Source organism: Solanum dulcamara, chromosome 11 (assembly GCF_947179165.1).
Source record: "Solanum dulcamara chromosome 11, daSolDulc1.2, whole genome shotgun sequence".
In the NCBI taxonomy this organism is placed as follows: domain Eukaryota; kingdom Viridiplantae; phylum Streptophyta; class Magnoliopsida; order Solanales; family Solanaceae; genus Solanum; species Solanum dulcamara.
Genome location: NC_077247.1, coordinates 42,426,926 through 42,446,179, shown reverse-complemented (window position 1 = coordinate 42,446,179; position 19,254 = coordinate 42,426,926). Strand labels below are relative to the sequence as shown.

Genomic DNA, 19,254 nt, shown 5'->3' with positions numbered 1-19,254 from the left:
TTCTAGTCCATCAGCAAAATATTTTGATCAAGCGGTGGAAAATAAATCCGTCATATACCCTTGTGATTTCTTCCACGTAGCAAATACTGGAGACAAAATACACACCTAAGCTTTATTGACTTTGTCTGAGTCATCAGACAACTTCATTTCATCTTCTCAAAAAAAGACACTCTTTCCTTTTACTGTGTTCTTTAAAATGGGTAGAAGGCTTCTTCAATTTCTGCTTCATTCAAACATTTTGAAATTGGTGAACTTTTATCATTCCTAATAAATAAATTGTGCAACTTATTGTTTTCTGAACTGATGAATTCATACAATTGCTAACATTTTTTCTTGAGAGTTTTCAAAAACTTTTTGTATGAAGTTTACCTGATCAATAAAAGGTGTACTTTCAATGTTATGCATTTTCTGCCTCTTAATCTATACTATATTAAAATTTTTAAAATATTAATTGAGTTTTTTGTCCTTTATTAAAAGATTCGATTTTAAATAAAATTATTTTTTTACAATTCTTCTTAAATTATTATTTAATTATTTTTAATAATATTTATTATAATCTTGAAAAATGAGAAGTCTTAAAATATATGATAAGAGAAAAATATAAGGAGAATCAATGTAGATAGGTTTTTTTCTCTGTGTACTTAAAAAAAAAAGTCCTCAGATGGCAAAGGAAAAATATAGGGAGAATTAATATTGATGGATTTTCTTTTTTCCTTTATGTACGTAAAAAGGAGTTTTAAAAGTTATAGTAAAAGAAAAATATATGTTAAAAGCTATTAGAGTAATTAAAATATATAAAATATATGGAAAGAGTAGGCTAAGGAAAATTATTAATACCGGACTCTACAATAGTCCTTTTTCTCCAATTCCAATATATTAAACGTAATAAAAAAAAAAGGTGACCTAATTATCATGCCTTTTATTTTGGGGGTTTTTATTTGTTTTCTACGATATAAGTAAAGACACTTTTATAGAAGGAAAAGAAATTCAATAGTGACTCAAATTACTTTACCTAAAAGTTAGGACATGATATTTGGATTTAAGCTTTTAAGAGGTATGTTATGATTTACCTTTTAATTATAACGCTATTATTGGAGACATTGTCGATATTGAGGAGCAATTATCAAGTCTTCTTTGTTGCACTATAGCTAAAATTATAGTTTTGTATCAAAATTACGACATTCAAAGTTTCATATATAGTTTTGCTCTAATGCAAGCTCAATTGAGAAAGTGTTGGCACACAAATCAATTTCTATCATCTCTTATGGGATATCATTTGTTATACCAATTCATTCATGATCCATCCTTACGAGTTAGTTATGATTTTGATTTCATAATCTTTTAGTGGTTTTTCTAAAAATTATTGTCATATGTGACACTAATAATTGATGTCATATTTGATTTCTACGAGACTTTTATTGCACATGAATGCTAACTTAAGTTCATAAAAAATTGATTCAAGGTGGAAGAGAGAACTTCATTGCAAGAAAATAAAGTTGATTCGTTTTCGATATTATATTGTTCAAGGTAATTTATATAGTTCTTAGGGAAAAGTACTTCCCTTTTGGGCCGGTTGTGGGCGAGGAGGGATTCGAACCCCCGACACCGTGGTTCGTAGCCACGTGCTCTAATCTTCTGAGCTACAGGCCTGGGAGTACCCTCAGAAAAAGGAACCTTTCCTCTCCCCAAATCGGAACCAACATCACTGCATATTAATTTTTATATGTCAATTGTTGTGAATTTCTTTTCATGTACTTACATCCAGATATTTGAAATTTTTGCTCTAATTGTGATTTAATTTACTCCATTTTTTGCTTATTTAAATAAAATTGTTCTTCAACAAATTTTTGGTTAGGTCCATGGCATGTACGCCTGGTCTTAGAATTTAATAGGAAACAAATTTGATTCATTTTTGATATTATATTGTTTAAGAGACGGAGTAGGTAATCTACTTTTTCATTAAAAAATTGTGTGATTTTTTCTTTCTTTTTTCTTAAACTTCATCTAATTTACGATAGATAATTATTTGTGCAAAATCAAGATATTAGTTGGAACTTATATGTTAGTCATTTAATTATTTTCTTAAATATTTAAGACGCCCCACATCAACTTATACAAATGGTAACCAAGAGTTGGATGACTATAAGATCACATCAAGAAATAACATATGCATTCAAACGATATCAATGGACGGGAACCTGTGTTCTTGGGTCTCATCTAAGTTATTAACCAAAATTTTCTACATGGACTTTACATCTTATTAAAGACAAAAGACATTTTCCCTGTAGGCTATTTTTAAAGGCTAGAGCCGGCCCTGCACATCTTATATTTTAAAGGCTAGAGCCTGTCACTAATGCCATTTTTTAGTGTTCACTAGAAGAACTTGTCGAACTCGAAATTGACACTCTAAACCAAAAAATACTCCAGAGACTAACAACAGTATATTGATATTCGTATGAATTTGATATCATTAAATAAATCATCTAAGATCATTGATTTGCCTCATCAGTTCTTGTTTTGTCAGTTGTAGTTATGGGAGGAAGTTGCAATCTTCACTTTGCTTTTGTGGTTTTCATTTTGCACTGATTTCTGATAAGGGATCCAGTCCCTACTGTTCTGGTGGAACATATCGGTTAAATGGGGAGCTAATGTGAGGCTTATATAACCTTGAGCTGTCCCACCTTAATAGCTACCTTTTAGGTGTGGTTCTTTTTGGTTGTATCACCCATTTGGTGTGATGATCCAAGCAGGATTTTTTTCATACCTAAGACTTAAACTCGAGACCTCTAATTATGAATGAAACACTCCTACTACTGCACCACAATTCATGTTGGTTTGTTTTCACACTGTCGTGAGTTGAAGGGTAGAGGGGACTATTGATAGTTGACATTCTTAACCCAAAAAACACTCCAAAGACTAATGTGAGTACTCAAAATGCAAGGCCACAAGTACTTATCAGAAAGACCAAGACTTAAATTTCAGGTTGAAGTTTCTTGCACATCTCATTAAAGACAAAAGACATTTTCCCTGTAGGGTCGGTCACTAATAGAAGAACTTGTCGAACTCGAAATTGACACTCTAAACCAAAAAATACTCCAGAGACTAACAACAGTATATTGATATTCGTATGAATTTGATATCATTAAATAAATCATCTAAGATCATTGATTTGCCTCATCAGTTCTTGTTTTGTCAGTTGTAGTTATGGGAAGAAGTTGCAATCTTCTCTTTGCTTTTGTGGTTTTCATTCTACTCCATACTTCACTCTCTTCTGTTCCCAATATTAGTACTGATGAAGCTGCTCTTCTTGCCTTCAAATCTCACATTTCTTCTTTCGCTCCTAACAATATCTTAGCAACCAACTGGTCTTCTTCCAGACCAGTTTGCAGCTGGATTGGCATCACTTGCAGCTCCCGACACCATAGAGTCACAGCTTTAGACATTTCTAACATGCAACTTTATGGTATCATTCCTCCACACCTTGGAAACCTCTCATTTCTTGTCTCCCTTGACATCAGTGACAACACATTCCATGGGAATTTGCCACAAGAGTTGGCTCATTTGCAGAGGTTGAAACTGATTAATGTCACAAGCAATAACTTCACGGGTGCCATTCCATCATTTTTAAGTTTGTCACCTAACCTTCGCATTGTTCTCCTTTCGGACAATCAATTTTCTGGGGAAGTTCCATCTTCCCTTTCTAATCTAACAAAGCTGGAAGTGTTGGCCATACAGGGAAATTTTTTAGTAGGAGAGATCCCTCAAGAGCTCGGTGATCTTCGTTACATGACTGCTTTAAACATGGAAAGTAACCACCTTACTGGCTCTATACCACCATCAATATTTAACAGTACAACCATGCGAGTCATTGCTCTGACCAACAACAATCTTACTGGTGAACTTCCAACAACTATATGTGATCATCTTCCAAACTTGGTAGGGCTTTACCTCTCAAGAAATGACCTAGATGGCGTTATTCCACCAACCTTGGAGAAATGCAGAAAGCTTCAAATCCTGTCATTATCTATCAATGAGTTCAGTGGAACTGTACCCAGAGAGTTAGCCAACTTAACATCTCTTACAGGATTATATCTTGGAGAACAACATTTAGGAGGTATGCAACAACCCGTATTTCTCAACACAATATTAATGTATATTACACTTACTGAATCCAAATTACAACTAAGAATTGGAGCAACAAAGTAATAGTGAACAATACTAATTGGAGCCAAAGCTTCAACATAATTAGCATAGGACTCTTCTTTCTAATGCCCAATCCTTTTTAACTGGTTCCTAATTAGGCCTGGATCTTAAATAAAACTTTCCAACATTTTACCCGGCACCAATAATTCCAACTGAATCAGTTGTTAGGTTTTAAAAATGTGAATAAGAAATATAGGGTTGTGATCTTTACGAAAGATTGTGCCTTTTTTAAAGGGTTGTGACCGTTCTGAAAGATTGTGCTCTTCTTCAAAGGATTGTGACATTTCTGAAAGGTCGTGACTTTTGCGAATGGTTGTGACTTTTTCAAAAAGTTGTGACTTTTTGAAGAGTTGCGACTTTTCTGAAAGGTTGTAATTTTTGCGAAGGGTTGTGACCTTTTCGATAAGGCACAATTAACACTTGTGCACACTACCCTTTGTTGTTTATAAATGGAGGATTCTCCTCTCATTTTTCAACATTGACTTTTCTCCCTCTTTTGTATCCATTTCTTACAAACAAAGTAGAGTCTTTGTGTGATTTCGTTGCTGGTTTTTAATTTCGTTAAAATTATTGAAGCTTGAGGTACTGCTACTTTTTTAATAGTTTATCCGTTTTATCTTGAGAGGAAATAATCCATAACTCGGGTACAGTGAGGGAATTAAATTCCTTAAGGATACACTGTAAATTCTATGAACTCGAATACTATTTTTTTCTTTTCATTTTTATTGTTTTTGGTTTGCTAACTTTGATACAGGAACAACATCATTCTCCTTCACTAATTCTAGCTAATAGGCCCTTACGGATTAACGGTTCACAACACGGTAGTATTATATTTACTTGGTAGAAATCTGGAATTTTCTTCCTTTTTTTTCTCTTCCACCAAATGTTACTCATATATTTTTTCCATTTATAGGAGAGATACCAGAGGAGCTAGGTAATCTGAAGAACCTACAAGTGCTGTCATTATACCACAGTGAGTTTACTGGTTCAGTCCCTGCAAACATTTTCAACATGTCAGCACTACAGAACTTAGCACTTGAAGCAAACAGTCTTTCAGGTACTCTACCTTCAGAATTAGGCCGTGGGATGCCTCGCATAGAAAAATTTAACTGTGCAGATAATTATTTGAGTGGTTTTATCCCTGCTTCTATCTCAAATTTTACAAGACTCAATGGACTTGATTTCGGAATCAATAGTTTCATAGGTCCAATTCCTGAATCAATTGGTAACATACAATACCTTGAGCTTCTGGACTTGGCGGCAAATAATTTTTCCAGCGATTCGACATTGAGCTTCCTTGCATCTTTGACAAACTGTAGGAAAATAAGAGTAATCAGATTTGGTTGGAATCCACTAGATGGGGTTTTTCCTGCATCAGTTGAGAATTTCTCTGACTCACTGCAAATTTTTGATGGATCGAATTGTAAAATGAAGGGCATCATTCCTGAAGAAATTGGTAATCTTACTACGCTGGCAATTATGAATTTGGATAACAATGAGTTTACTGGTCAAGTGGTCATATTCCAAAAACCATCCAAGGCTTGCGGAACCTTCAAGAACTTAACTTAGGTGGCAACAAGATAGAAGGAACCGTACCAGATGTTATCTGCAATTTATATAATCTTGGAGAATTAGACTTGTCAGGAAATCAAGTTTCTGGTTCCATGCCATCATGCATAGGGAACGTTACCAGTTTGAGGTATCTTTATCTAGCTAACAACAAGCTAAATAGGAGCTTACCTTCAAGCTTGGGGAGCCTTCAAGATCTTATAGAATTCAATGTTTCGTCCAATTTATTAAGTGGGAAAGTTCCTATGGAGATTGGAAATTTAAAGGTTGCAACACTAGTTGATCTGTCAAAAAATGATTTTTATGGTAAGATCCCCAACACTGTAGGGGGTCTGGATAGATTGATGAAACTTTCTCTAGCACATAATAAATTAGATGGGCCTATTCCAGATTCATTTGGCAAAATGCTGTCCTTGGAATCTTGGATTTAAGCAATAACAATCTTAGTGGTGAAATTCCAAAGTCATTAGAAGCTCTTGTGTATCTCAAATACTTGAACTTCTCGTTTAATGAACTCAGTGGAGAAATTCCCACGGGTGGTCGTTTTGCAAATGTCACAGGTCTATTGTTCTTGTCCAATTATGGTCTCTGTGGTGATTCTAAGTTTCATGTGTCACCATGCGTCATCAAATCTCCCAAGAGGTCAAAGACAAAAAAGGCAACCTTGGTTTTGTACATCCTTTTGGGACTGGGTATGCTATTTCTTGCATTAGTCCTTGCATATGTATTTTTACGATTGCGAAAAAAGAAGAAGAATGCAGGTCAAGCAGATGGGTATCTAGTAAAAGGGCATAAAAGAATTTCCTACTATGAGCTTGAACAAGCAACGGAAGGATTCAGTGAAAGCCACTTGCTTGGTAACGGGAGTTTCAGCAAGGTCTACAAAGGGATACTTAAGGATGGTACTTCTTTGGCAGCAAAGGTATTCAATGTGCAATTGGAGGGTGCGTTCAAAAGTTTTGATACAGAATGTGACATGTTGCGCAACCTCCGCCATCGAAATCTTACAAAAGTCATCACCAGCTGCTCCAACCCTGATTTCAAAGCCTTAGTATTGGAGTACATGCCAAACGGGACACTTGAAAAATGGCTACATAGTCATAACTCTTTCTTAGACCTATTGCAGAGATTAGATATAATGATAGATGTTGCATCTGCAATGGTCTATCTCCACAATGGTTGTTCAAATCTGGTGGTGCATTGTGACTTGAAGCCAAGCAATGTCTTACTAGATCAAGAAATGGTTGGCCATGTCTGTGATTTTGGTATTGGGACAATAGCAACCATTGGATATATTGCTCCAGGTATTAAACTTTTTAAAGTTTCCTCATACCCTTAGAATGCTCAAAACAATTATGGATTGGTACTCAGTTTTAGCATGTTCCTCAGTATAACTTGGAATTTTTTTATTTTTGTTTTATTATCTCCTAGAATATGGACACGATGGAATAGTCTCCACCAGCTGTGATGTTTATAGTTTTGGCATCGTAATGATGGAGACGTTCACAAGAAGGAGACCAAGTGATGAAATATTTACCGCAGAAATGAATATACGACATTGGGTTAGTGATTCTTTTCCGAGTGGTATTCATAAGGTGGTGGATTCTAATTTGATACAGCCTGGGGATGAACAAATCGACGAAAAAATCCAGTGTTTGTCATCTATCATGAAATTAGCTTTGAGTTGCACTGTAGTGACACCTGATGCAAGAATTAGCATGGAAGATGCTCTTTCAACACTTGAAAAGATTAGGCTTCAATTTGTCACTAATCGTCACTAGTTGGAACCAGAAGCAACTCATTTCATTATATATGTAACTTAAATGATATATGGTTGAGATTCAAATTGGGGCGAGAAAAGAGAAGAGTTTAATGTGAAGCTGGAGCTGTAGAAATTATTTAAAAGGAACACCTCTGAAATATATGATTGTTGTGTTGCCAATGACTACAAATAAAACAACTTTTACCAGCAATAAATGAACTTTTACCAGCAATAAATGTGACAGCAAGAGTACTAAAGTCTTTACGGACATTGGTTAATTATTATTGAATCCAATGTCACTATAAACTTAGGGGAATTTTACAAAAAGTGTTAAAATATAATTGCCACTAGTAATTGTCATTAAGAAAATATATTTAGTGGTAATTAAGCTATTATAGTTAATTATTTGCCGCTAAAGATTTTTTTGGTATAGTGTGGCATGAAAATGATTTTTTTGTGAAGTTATCTGTTTTACTAGTTTTGCAAGTGAGCTCACAATTCATCCGAGTAATGTGGGCAATTATAACTAATGAGCCGGTACGCAAGGCGCTCGTGCTCCGGAACAGTGGAGTGCCACATCAGCCGTCGCCGAAACTAGGGCTGGGCATATTCGGTCGGTTCAATTCGTAAATTTGGTTCGTTTTTTCAATTTTCGATTTGTGAAAATGTTAATCCAAATCAAACTAAAATAAATTTGATTCGGTTCAGTTATCACAATTTCAGTTCGGTTTATTTCGGTTCAATTTTCGATTTGTGAGATTAGTTGAACAAATTCACCTCCTTTAGTCCGTTTCAATTATAAAGATAAAAATGTAACACACACGCACAACTAATATTCACACAAGGAAAAGAGTAAAATCGACACAAGCAAAAACAAATTTTGTTCAAAATAATATATAAAGAGCTCTAGTGAATTACAATGAGTATATATATAAAGAGATCCAGTGCATGCGCAACCGTCCTACAGGGTATAGCATGTGGCTTTAGGCAACAGGATTCAAGCCTCTATTATGACTCGTGTATAAATAAATTTCGATTAACCGAATTAAAATAGCTAAAAATCGAAAATCAAACCAAATAACTGAATTTTTAAAATTTAAAATCGAACCGAAATAAAAAAAAAGGTTTGATTTTTTCGGTTTGAACCATATTATGCCGAATCTTAGCCGGAACTGTAGACATTAATTTGTTTATGCGGTACCAAATTAATAGCCAAAAAAAATGTGAGAATAGTTTTTCAATGTCTGCTTCTAAAACTATATATTTGTGTAAGCTTCGTACAATAAGATTTCGACGAAGAAAGGTAAGGATAGTCGACTCTCATAGTACACAACTTGTACTTCCCTTTTAAACAAAGCAAACTAAAAGAAATCAAATAAACTTGCTCTTAAAGAAACAAAAGTTTTAAGCAACGTACGGATGGAGGCTAAAAGGAGTGAAACTGTAAACTTATAAGTAATTTGTATTGGTCAATAAGCTGATGAGAACTCTTTCCAATTAATTATTATAATTAGAATTACTCATCTAATAGGAAGGTAAAAAAAATTATGGATAAAATGATCAACCAATTTTTGAAGTATATTTGATAAATTAAAGTTTAAATTAAGGTGTTCTCACTTTTGGACGAAGTCTACTATCATCTATTCAAACTTCAAGTAGAAGACATTGACCCAATGAACATGGAATAAAAAAGATTTCAAAAGGACTATTGACCTGACTTTCACTAATACAACTTGTAGTATCAAAATTAATACACACAAAACCAAAAAAAAAAAAACTCCACTTGCTTCATTAAAGATTATTATAACACTATGCCTCATCAATTCTTGTTTCTGGAAAAAGATAAACCTGACTGTTATAGTTATGGGCAGAAGTTGCAATCTTCTCTTTGCTCCTGCACTTCTCATTCTTCTACATCTCCATTCTTCGATAGCTAATTTTCGAAATATCAACACTGATGAAACTGCTCTACTTGCATTGAAATCTCACATTTCTTCTTTTGATCCTAACATCTTAGCGAGAAATTGGTCTTCTTCCAGCCCAGTTTGCAGTTGGTTTGGAATCACTTGTGGCTCCCGCCACTATCGAGTCACAGCTTTAGACATTTCTAGCATGCAACTTCACGGTAACATTCCTCCACACCTTGGAAACCTATCATTTCTTGTTTCCCTTGACATCAGTGACAACTATTTCCGTGGAGATTTGCCACTAGAGTTGGCTCATTTGCAGAGGTTGAAACTGATTAATGTCACAGGCAATAACTTCACTGGTTCCATTCCATCATTTTTGAGTTTTTTACCTAACCTTCAATACATGTACCTTTCGAACAACCAATTTTCGGGGAAAATTCCACCTTCCCTTTCCAATTTAACAATGCTGAAAGTGTTAAGATTGCATTCTAATTTTCTGGAAGGAGAGATCCCTCTAGAGCTCAGTGATCTTCGTTACATGACTTTCTTAGACCTGTCGTTCAATCAGCTCACTGGATCTATACCGTCATCTATATATAACATTTCACGAATGGAAAAAATTGGTCTCACCTACAATAATCTTACTGGTAAGCTTCCAACAACTCTCTGTGACCATCTTCCAAACTTGGAACAGCTTTCCATCTCTTTCAACTACCTAGATGGCATTATTCCACCAAACATAGAAAAATGCACAAAGCTTCAACTCTTGTCATTGTCTGAAAATGATTTCACCGGAACGGTACCAAGAGAGTTAGGCAACTTAACAGCTCTTACAGAATTATATCTTGGAGGACTGCACCTAGAAGGTAATGTGATAATTCCTTAGAAGAATTTTTTTATTTAACTTTATATCTACAATTTTGTCTAGTAAGGTCTTCGATCCGAATTCGGGTGTGATGACACTTACTTATTCTCATCGGATAAGTCAGCCTAAAATCCAATAATTATAGAAAACAATGCGGAAGCAATTCTTGAAAACGTGAGTTGCACGTTGGCCCATTAATTGTTAAATCGAAAAAGTTTTTAAGTAGGAAAAATTACTTAATTGAGTGTTTTTTAAAAATTAATTACTGATTTTAGCGATATTTTTTATTTATTACCATTTATAGCAATATTATGATAAATCTACACTTGTATTAAAAGTGAATTATTCATACAATATAAATGTATTATAAGTGTTTTAAAATATATATTATGTTTGTGTAGTAAGAAACTAACATAATATATTATAAGTCTATTAAAATATGTGATAAATGTATTATCCATCTATAAAACTTGTATTATATATGTTTTATAAATAGTTCTCTGCAATATGTATTAAAACTGTATTATAAATGTATTATAAGTGTTCAGTGAAATTATTTTTTTATTGCTATAAATGGTAAATATTTTCTTAATATTGTATATTTATGTAAGTTTTCCTTTTAAGTATTGGGACCTGGGATTGGAAAAAATGTAAAAATAAAGTGTAAAAGATTAATTTAGACAATACTATATATGCTACTATATATATTATACCGTCAGATATAATAACCTTATTTTTGTTTATAACTTGTGTTCTCTTAATCGTGCCTTTTATTTTTTCTTCTTTTTCTGTTTTTTGAACTGGATAAATGAAGTAATTCAGTACATCTCAAATGATGATAGTATGTAATATGATTTCTGCATTGCTCCAAACATGAATTTTATTAGAATAACACAATATTTAAAGATCTAAGAGCTAGATCAAATATTTTGAAGTCCTGTAACAAATAATAAAGGGAACAAAAAATGAGTTTGTCTAACAAGAATAAATTTACCCGTATGTTATAATTGGAGTTGAGCAAAATAATACCGATGAAAAAATAATAGTCTTGCATGGAAGAAGGGAGCTTATTACATGGAAGAGAAATAAAGGACAAAGTAACGAAGTAATTGATACTCTATCTGTCTACTTTATAAAGTGTAGTATAAATAAGAAGAAATTGTATAACTGATAGAGATTGAGAAGATCAAACAAAAAAAGCTAGAATGGGAAAAGATTGATGTTATGATATGATATATGAAGTCTTAGTCAACCACAATACCCAAAGACTGGTTGTCACATGTACAATCTTCTAATAGAACAAAAATGAAAATAAGTACAAGTCTCGATATCTTTGTCACTCCAATAGAACAAAGCATAATAAAAAGGGACAAGGGAGATCCCTGGCATCAAACAACTACTTCTCAAGTCTCCTCACAAGGCCTCGGATGAAAGAATGAAAACTGAGTCACTGTCCGAACTCGAAACCTACACAAGTGTAGATAGCAAAGAGCACCAACTTTACCCATCGCGAATGCAGTCACCATCTCCACGAATGCGAAGGGTTAGACAATAGGCATTAGATAACAACATCACACACATAGCACAAAATCATGGATTAGACCCTCGGGATTTGTTCAGAATCCCATGCACACAAACCATAAATGATACCATACTAATTTCGACGTTCCGGACTCATTGAAACCACAAGAATTCAGATTCGAGGTATTCTCAACCCGAAATTCAATAAGTCGCAACCAAACTAACTTTAGGCCCTCAAAATATGAAATCGAGCTCGGGACCTCTAAAAATTCAACCAAGACCACTCCTAGGCCTAAAATCATTCCACGAACATAAAGAAGTAGTCGGAATTCAATTTCGAGTATTCGAATGTTGACCAAAATCAACTCTATGATAAAAAATTCAAGAATTTCCAACTTAGGACCTCAAATCCTCCTTACAACTCCAAATATCATTCCGTCAACTCTCCTAGACCAAATTCCACATTTCGGAGATGATAAAATTGACAGAATTCCATTCTAAGACTCGAAATTCCAAATGATACCGAATACCACTATTTGACAAATGAAGCCCTTCAAAACTCAAATCTTTCCAAAAACCTTAACTTTTCAAAGAACTTCATAAAACCAACTTCGAATACTGATCAAACATGACTCGGGGCAACTATCAGGAGGAGTAAAATAGTCATTTTGCTAAATTGGCTAAAAATTACCTTCAGGATCATTACAGTCTTGTATATTAGTAATCATAATTAAGATCAAAGTACTAAATATACATATGATTTCTTGACAGGAGAGATACCAGCGGAGCTAGGTAATCTTAAGAAACTACAGTACCTGGGATTAGACATAAATGAGTTTACTGGTTCCGTCCCTGGGAGCATTTTCAACATGTCATTATTGCAGATCTTATCACTTCGAGAAAACAGGCTTTCAGGTACTCTACCTTCAGATTTGGGTCATGGACTACCCAGCCTAGAAGAACTTTATTGTGGATCCAATAATCTGAGTGGTTTTTTCTCTGCTTCTATCTCAAATTCCTCAAGACTCAGAATACTTGATCTCCCATTTAACAGTTTCACAGGCCTAATTCCTGAATCACTTGGTAACTTAGAATACCTTGAGTTTCTAGACTTGGGGGCGAATAATTTTGTTAGTGATTCAGCATTGAGCTTCTTGACATCTTTGACAAACTGTAGGAAACTAAAAGCAGTGAGTTTTGCATTGAATCCATTGGATGGTGTTCTCCCGGCATCTGTTGGAAATTTCTCTGACTCTCTACAAGCTTTTGAAGGACATAGTTGTAAATTGAAGGGTATCATTCCTGAAGAAATTGGTAATCTTACTAAAGTGACAAAGATGAATTTGTTTAACAATGAGTTGACTGGACATATTCCAAATACTGTCCAAGGCATGTTGAACCTTCAAGAACTTTACCTACCTCGCAACAAGTTAGTAGGAATCATACCAGATGCTATCTGCAATTTAAAGAATCTTGGAGCATTACACTTGTCAGAAAATCAGTTTTCTGGTTCAGTGCCACCATGCTTAGGGAACGTTACCAGTTTGAGGTATCTTTATCTAGATAACAACAGGCTTAATAGGAGCATACCTACAAGCTTGGGGAGCCTTCAAGATCTCATAGAATTCGATATTTCGTCCAATTTATTAAATGGGGAAATTCCTATGGAGATTGGAAATTTAAAGGTTGTAACTTTTGTTGATCTATCGGAAAATAACTTTAACGGTAAGATCCCTAACACACTAGGGGGTCTAGATAGATTGATTAATCTTTCTCTAGCTCATAATAGATTAGATGGGCCTATTCCAGTTTCATTTGGAAAAATGCTTGGGTTGGTACACTTGAATTTGTGCAATAACAATCTTAGTGGTGAAATTCCAAAGTCATTAGAAGCTCTTGTGTATCTCAAATACTTGAACTTCTCATTTAATGAACTTAGTGGAGAGATTCCCACTGGTGGTCCTTTTGCAAATGCCACCGAGCAATCTTTCTTGTCCAATTATGGACTCTGTGGTGATTCTAAGTATCATCTGTCACCATGCGTCATCAAATCTTCCAAGAGGTCAAAGACAAAAAAAGCAATCTTGGTTTTGTACATCCTTTTGGGAGTGGGTATGCTATTTTTTGCATTAGTCCTTGCATATGTATTTTTAAGATTGCAAAAGAAAAAGAAGAATGCAGGTCAAGCAGATGTGTATATAGTAAAAGGGCATGAAAGAATTTCCTATCATGAGCTTGAACAAGCAACGGAAGGATTCAGTGAAAGCAACTTGCTTGGTAACGGGAGTTTCAGCAAGGTCTACAAAGGGATACTTAAGGATGGTACTCTTTTGGCAGCGAAGGTATTCAATGTGAAATTGGAGGGTTCATTCAAAAGTTTTGATATGGAATGTGAGATGTTGAGAAGCCTCCGCCATCGTAATCTTACTAAAGTTATCACTAGTTGCTCCAATCTTGATTTCAAAGCCTTAGTATTGGAGTACATGCCGAATGGGACACTTGAAAAATGGCTATATAGTCATAACTTTTTCTTACACCTATTGCAGAGATTAGATATAATGATAGATGTTGCATCTGGAATAGTCTATCTCCACAATGGTTGTTCACATCCGGTTGTGCATTGTGACTTGAAGCCAAGCAACGTCTTGCTAGATCAAGAAATGGTTGGCCATGTCTGTGATTTTGGTATTGCAAAAATGTTAGGTGCAGGGGAGACTTTTGTTCAAACAAGGACAATAGCAACCATTGGATATATTGCTCCAGGTATTGTAACTTTTACATCTTCCTCATGTCCTTAGAATACCAAAACATTAATTAATTTCCCCGGATATATATGATCAGTTTTAGCATATTCCTCGATAAGTAGGAAACTTTTTTGATCATTTCAACCATGATTGCAGAGTATGGACAAGATGGAATAGTATCTACGAGCTGTGATGTTTATAGTTTTGGCATCCTGATGATGGAGACTTTTACAAGAATCAAACCAAGTGATGAAAGATTTACTGGAGACTTGAGCATACGATGTTGGGTTAGTGATTCTTTTCCAAATAAGATTCATAAGGTAGTGGATGCTAATTTGGTACAGCTAGGGGATGAACAAACTGATGCAAAGATGCAGTGTCTTTTATCTATCATGGATTTAGCTTTGAGCTGCACTGTAGTAACACCTGATGCAAGAATTGGACTGGAAGATGCTCTTTCAACACTTAAAAAGATTAGACTTCAGTTTGTCAGTAGTCGTCACTAGGTGGAATAAGACCGTCGGCTGCCCATTGCTGCTTGATTACCTATGTGGGTTGTATTATCCTTTCATTTCTGCTTACATACTTACGTTTGTTGTATTGCGGAAGCAAGTCATTTCTTATGTATGTAATTTTAATGATATAAAGAGGTCTAAAATGAGACTAGAAATATTTGGTGCTAAGTTTCCTTCTTTTTTTTTCTATTCAATATACTAGTTACTTATCTTCTCAAAAAAAAAAATGGATCTCTTAGTGGTTTCCCTGCATCATCAAATGATACCATCAACCCCGTTTTGTGCAAATGAACACTTGATTTCCTTACAAATACATGGTGTTCCCTCGGTATTAACTTAAGAACTGTTTCTATATGCTCCATATATATGTTGGTGTTGACTCACACAGTATATAAGCAATTAGAAACTAGAATGAATTTCCAAAGATTAGAAACAAAAATATGATTCATCTGAGTTTGAAAATGTTTTAGCGAGAAGAAATGGCATTACTCTGAATTGCTATGATCCTTGGTGAGCTAAGATATTTGTTTAATACTCATTTCAATCTTACAATTTTAAAAAGGTATTTCCTCCATTAATAATGCCCATAACGAATAGAGCAGAAAAGAGAAGTACTTCCTTTGTTGGGAGAAAGGAGAGAAGAGACTCTGGCAACTATCAAAATTGAAGGTTTTTTTACGGTGAAAATTGAAGGATGAAGACATGACTAGACGCGTTGTTTTGTAACTTTTTTTCTGAATAAAGCGTTGTTATATATATATATATATATATATATATATATATCATTATCAATAGTACTATTATTAATTTCAAGTTGCATACTTATTAAAGTCATATATACTTTAACTCTTTCCATAATTCTTAATTGATATATTACACGAGTTATAAAATTAGAAGTTCAAAAAAACTAATTTAATAAAAGAAAAAAAACTAATTAATTTGGCCAAATTAAACTACTAGATCAGCCCAAAATAACTTGGTCCAATTTTTTCCTAACTATCCATTTTCTTCAATTTATCTTAGAGAAAATATAAGGGTTGAAACCTCTTTATTCAATAACCGCATCCTACCATTTTCATCTCTTAAACAAATTTTCAATTTGTTTTTAACATGAGTCAAAATGGTGTAAAACAAAGTCTTCTTTCTCTCCTTTTTCTTTATGAAAAGTCAAAAAACTATTATGTTTTGTTGACAAAAATTGCTTCAAATATGAAACAAAAGGACGATTTAGTTGATCTCTCCTCCGTCACATTTTGAACTGACCCCAAACATGCATTTCAAATTTCAAACGGCTCTTTTGATAGTTTTCAAATTCGGCCCAAAGCCTCGGCTATAAATTTTCCTATATATCTTCAGTTGAAAAAAAAATTGGCTAGCGAAGAAAATCATCCAAAAGTTTTCACACTCACGAGAAGCACTACATTCTTACATTTAAATATTGCTTACAAAGAATTTTTGAATCTTCTCTCTGAAAGACAGTCAAAAATGGTGCTCAGAAAAGTCAAAAAAAAAGGGGAAGAAAAAGTAAAAGTTAGACAGCAACTACAATTGTTGCCAGCCTTACGCGTTTTGATTGAAACGCAATACGCGTAAAAAAAAATTACGCATTTTGTTTCTCCTATAAATAGATGGCCTCTTGCCCTCATTTAAATCACCCAGAAAGAGAGAGTAAGAATACAAAGAGGGTTATACACCAAGATAAATATTGTAGTCTTGAGTGTCCTCTTTAGTGAGTTGTTCCCTTTACAAGAGAGGAGTTTTAATTGTTGTTTTTTCCTTGTATTTGAGAGCATTGTACTACCATATTTGAATAGTAAAATCCTTCTACCCCGTGATTTTTACCTTCTATCTGTTAGAGGGGTTTCCACGTAAAATTTTCGTGTCCAATTTATTTTCATATTTATTATCATATCAAACTTTAGTTGTGGTGATTCCTCCGCCCAACAGTGGTATCAGAGCCCTCGGTTATTCTGTCTGTTTTATGCGAAGGTACTATTCATGAATAGTAAATTTTTGTGAATAGTAATATTCGGTGAATAGTACTATTCACGTGAATAGTAAATTTGGGTGACAGTACAGTTTGTCACGATTATTCGTAAAAATATTCAGAAACGATCTAGAAGGGTGTAAAGCAAATAACAATGTCGAGTACAATAAAGTTTGACGTTGAAAAATTCAATGGGACTAATTTCTCATTGTGGAAAATGAAAATAAAAGTGATATTGAGAAAGGACAATTGCTTAGCTGCAATTGAAAGCAGGCCCACAGATTTTACTGATGACATCAAATGGAATGACATAGACAGCAACGTAGTTGCTGATCTACACTTGACACTAGCTAATCAAGTGTTGTCTAGTGTGGCTGAAAAGCGGACGGCGAAGAAAATATAGGATACTCTTACAGGGTTGTACGAGGCCAAGTCTTTGCATAATAAAATCTGCTTAAAAAGAAGATTGTATACTCTTTGAATGGCAGAGTCTATGTCGGTTATGGAACATATCAATACTTTGAATACTTTTTTTCGCAACTTACAATAATGGGTTGCAAAATAGAGGGGACTGAACGTGCGGAACTTCTACTTCAAAGTCTGCCTGACTCGTATGATCAACTCATCATCAACCTGACGAACAATACAGACAATCTAATTTTCGATGAAATTGCAGCCGCTGTCTTAGAAGAAGAAAATCGATGCAAAAATAAAGAAGATAGACAAGCAAGTTTGCAGCAAGCTGAAGCTTTGATGATGGTGAGAGGAAGACCAACGGAACGTGACCCTAGTGGGAGTCATCATCATGGTAGATCTCAATCAAGAAGCAAGAAGAATATCAAGTGCTACAACTGTGGGAATGTTGCATGTACCTCGGATGAGGCGATATTTTATGTAGTGAAGCAATATCAAATAATGAAGGTTGAAAATGTTTCACTGATGTTTGGATCATGGACACAGGAGCAACATGACACATGACTTCCCGGAGAGAATGGTTCCATCAATATAATTCTATCTCAGGAGGGTCTATGTACATGGGAAATGAACATGCTTTGAATATTATTGGTATTGGGTCCATCAAAATAAAAATATATAATGGCATGATACGCACCATCCAGGAGGTACGACATGTAAAAGACTTGAGGAAGAATTTATTATCTTTGGGATAATTAGATGATAATGGATGTTCATATAAGACTCATGGTGGAGTCACGAAAATATCCAAAGGAGCGCTTGTAGTGATGAAAGCGGAAAAACTTGCTGCAAATCTATATGTGATTAAAGGTGAAACACACCAAGAAGGAGAAGCATCAACCGCGTCAGTAAGTTTATTTGAAGAATCAATGATGATGTGGCATCGTAAACTTGGCCATATATCGGAATGAGGTTTGAAGATTCTTGGTGAGCAAAAGCTTTTTCCAGGACTCAAAAAGGTTTCACTACCCTTTTGTGAGCATTGTGTTACCAGTAAGCAAAATAGACTGAAGTTTAGCAGTTTCTCTGCTAAAAGCAAGGAAATACTAGATCTTGTCCACTCTGATATCTGGCAAGAACCGGTAGAGTCCCTAGGAGGAGCAAAATATTTCGTGTCATTTATCGACAATTACTCTAGGAGAAGTTGGGTGTATCCAATCAAGAGGAAGGCAGATGTTTTTTCAGTTTTCAAATAGTTCAAAGCACAGATGGAACTTGAATCTGAGAAAAAGATCAAGTGTTTGAGGATAGATAATGAAAGTGAATTCACTGATGATGAATTTGATAACTTCTGTAAATAAGAAGGTATTAAATGACAGTTCACGGTGGCATATACTCCACAACAAATGGAGTAGCAGAGCAGATGAACAGAACCTTATTAGAACGAACAAGAGCTATGTTGGCAACTACAGGGTTGGAAAACCTATTTTGGGCAGAAGCAGTCAAAACCGCCTGTTATGTGATCAATCAGTCACCATCAACCGCAATTGATCTGAAAACGCCAATGGAGATGTGGACAGGAAAACCAACTGATGATTCTCGCTTACATATATTCGGAAGTCCTGCTTATGTTATGTACAACACCCAAGAAAAATTGAAGTTGGATCCAAAATCTAGGAAATGTATTTTCTTAGGGCAGCTGATGGAGTCAAGAGATATCGCTTGTAGGATCCCACAACCCGCAAGGTGGTAATCAGCAGGGAT

At 34.7% G+C, this 19,254-nt stretch overlaps 3 protein-coding genes and 1 pseudogene across 3 annotated transcripts; all 4 read left to right on the top strand.

Moving 5' to 3' along the window:
- The first annotated feature begins 3,104 nt into the window (after window positions 1–3,104).
- LOC129875279 (leucine-rich repeat receptor-like serine/threonine-protein kinase RGI4) lies at window positions 3,105–5,772 on the top strand. Its single transcript, XM_055950731.1, has 2 exons — window positions 3,105–4,114; window positions 5,117–5,772. The coding sequence occupies exons 1-2, from the start codon at window positions 3,205–3,207 to the stop codon at window positions 5,770–5,772; spliced, it is 1,566 nt and encodes a 521-aa protein (XP_055806706.1). The 5' UTR covers window positions 3,105–3,204.
- A 95-nt stretch (window positions 5,773–5,867) lies between these two features.
- LOC129875280 (probable LRR receptor-like serine/threonine-protein kinase At3g47570) lies at window positions 5,868–7,793 on the top strand (annotated as a pseudogene).
- A 1,604-nt stretch (window positions 7,794–9,397) lies between these two features.
- LOC129872586 (receptor-like protein kinase) lies at window positions 9,398–13,847 on the top strand. The gene is made up of 3 exons (XM_055947537.1): window positions 9,398–10,310; window positions 12,602–13,665; window positions 13,770–13,847. Exons 1-3 carry the CDS (start codon window positions 9,398–9,400, stop codon window positions 13,845–13,847), a joined length of 2,055 nt encoding a protein of 684 aa, XP_055803512.1.
- A 47-nt stretch (window positions 13,848–13,894) lies between these two features.
- Window positions 13,895–15,147, top strand: LOC129874416 (probable LRR receptor-like serine/threonine-protein kinase At3g47570). The gene is made up of 2 exons (XM_055949704.1): window positions 13,895–14,593; window positions 14,731–15,147. Exons 1-2 carry the CDS (start codon window positions 13,945–13,947, stop codon window positions 15,078–15,080), a joined length of 999 nt encoding a protein of 332 aa, XP_055805679.1. The 5' UTR covers window positions 13,895–13,944; the 3' UTR covers window positions 15,081–15,147.
- Window positions 15,148–19,254: the final 4,107 nt, after the last annotated feature.

Coding starts and splice junctions, on each gene's coding strand:
- LOC129875279 (XM_055950731.1), top strand. CDS start 3,205: ATGGGAAGAAGTTGCAATCTTCTCTTTGCTTTTGTGGTTTTCATTCTA. Junction 4,115..5,116: donor TGGAGAACAACATTTAGGAG/GTATGCAACAAC, acceptor TTCCATTTATAG/GAGAGATACCAGAGGAGCTA.
- LOC129872586 (XM_055947537.1), top strand. CDS start 9,398: ATGGGCAGAAGTTGCAATCTTCTCTTTGCTCCTGCACTTCTCATTCTT. Junction 10,311..12,601: donor TGGAGGACTGCACCTAGAAG/GTAATGTGATAA, acceptor ATTTCTTGACAG/GAGAGATACCAGCGGAGCTA. Junction 13,666..13,769: donor TTGGAAAAATGCTTGGGTTG/GTACACTTGAAT, acceptor TAATGAACTTAG/TGGAGAGATTCCCACTGGTG.
- LOC129874416 (XM_055949704.1), top strand. CDS start 13,945: ATGCTATTTTTTGCATTAGTCCTTGCATATGTATTTTTAAGATTGCAA. Junction 14,594..14,730: donor CATTGGATATATTGCTCCAG/GTATTGTAACTT, acceptor CCATGATTGCAG/AGTATGGACAAGATGGAATA.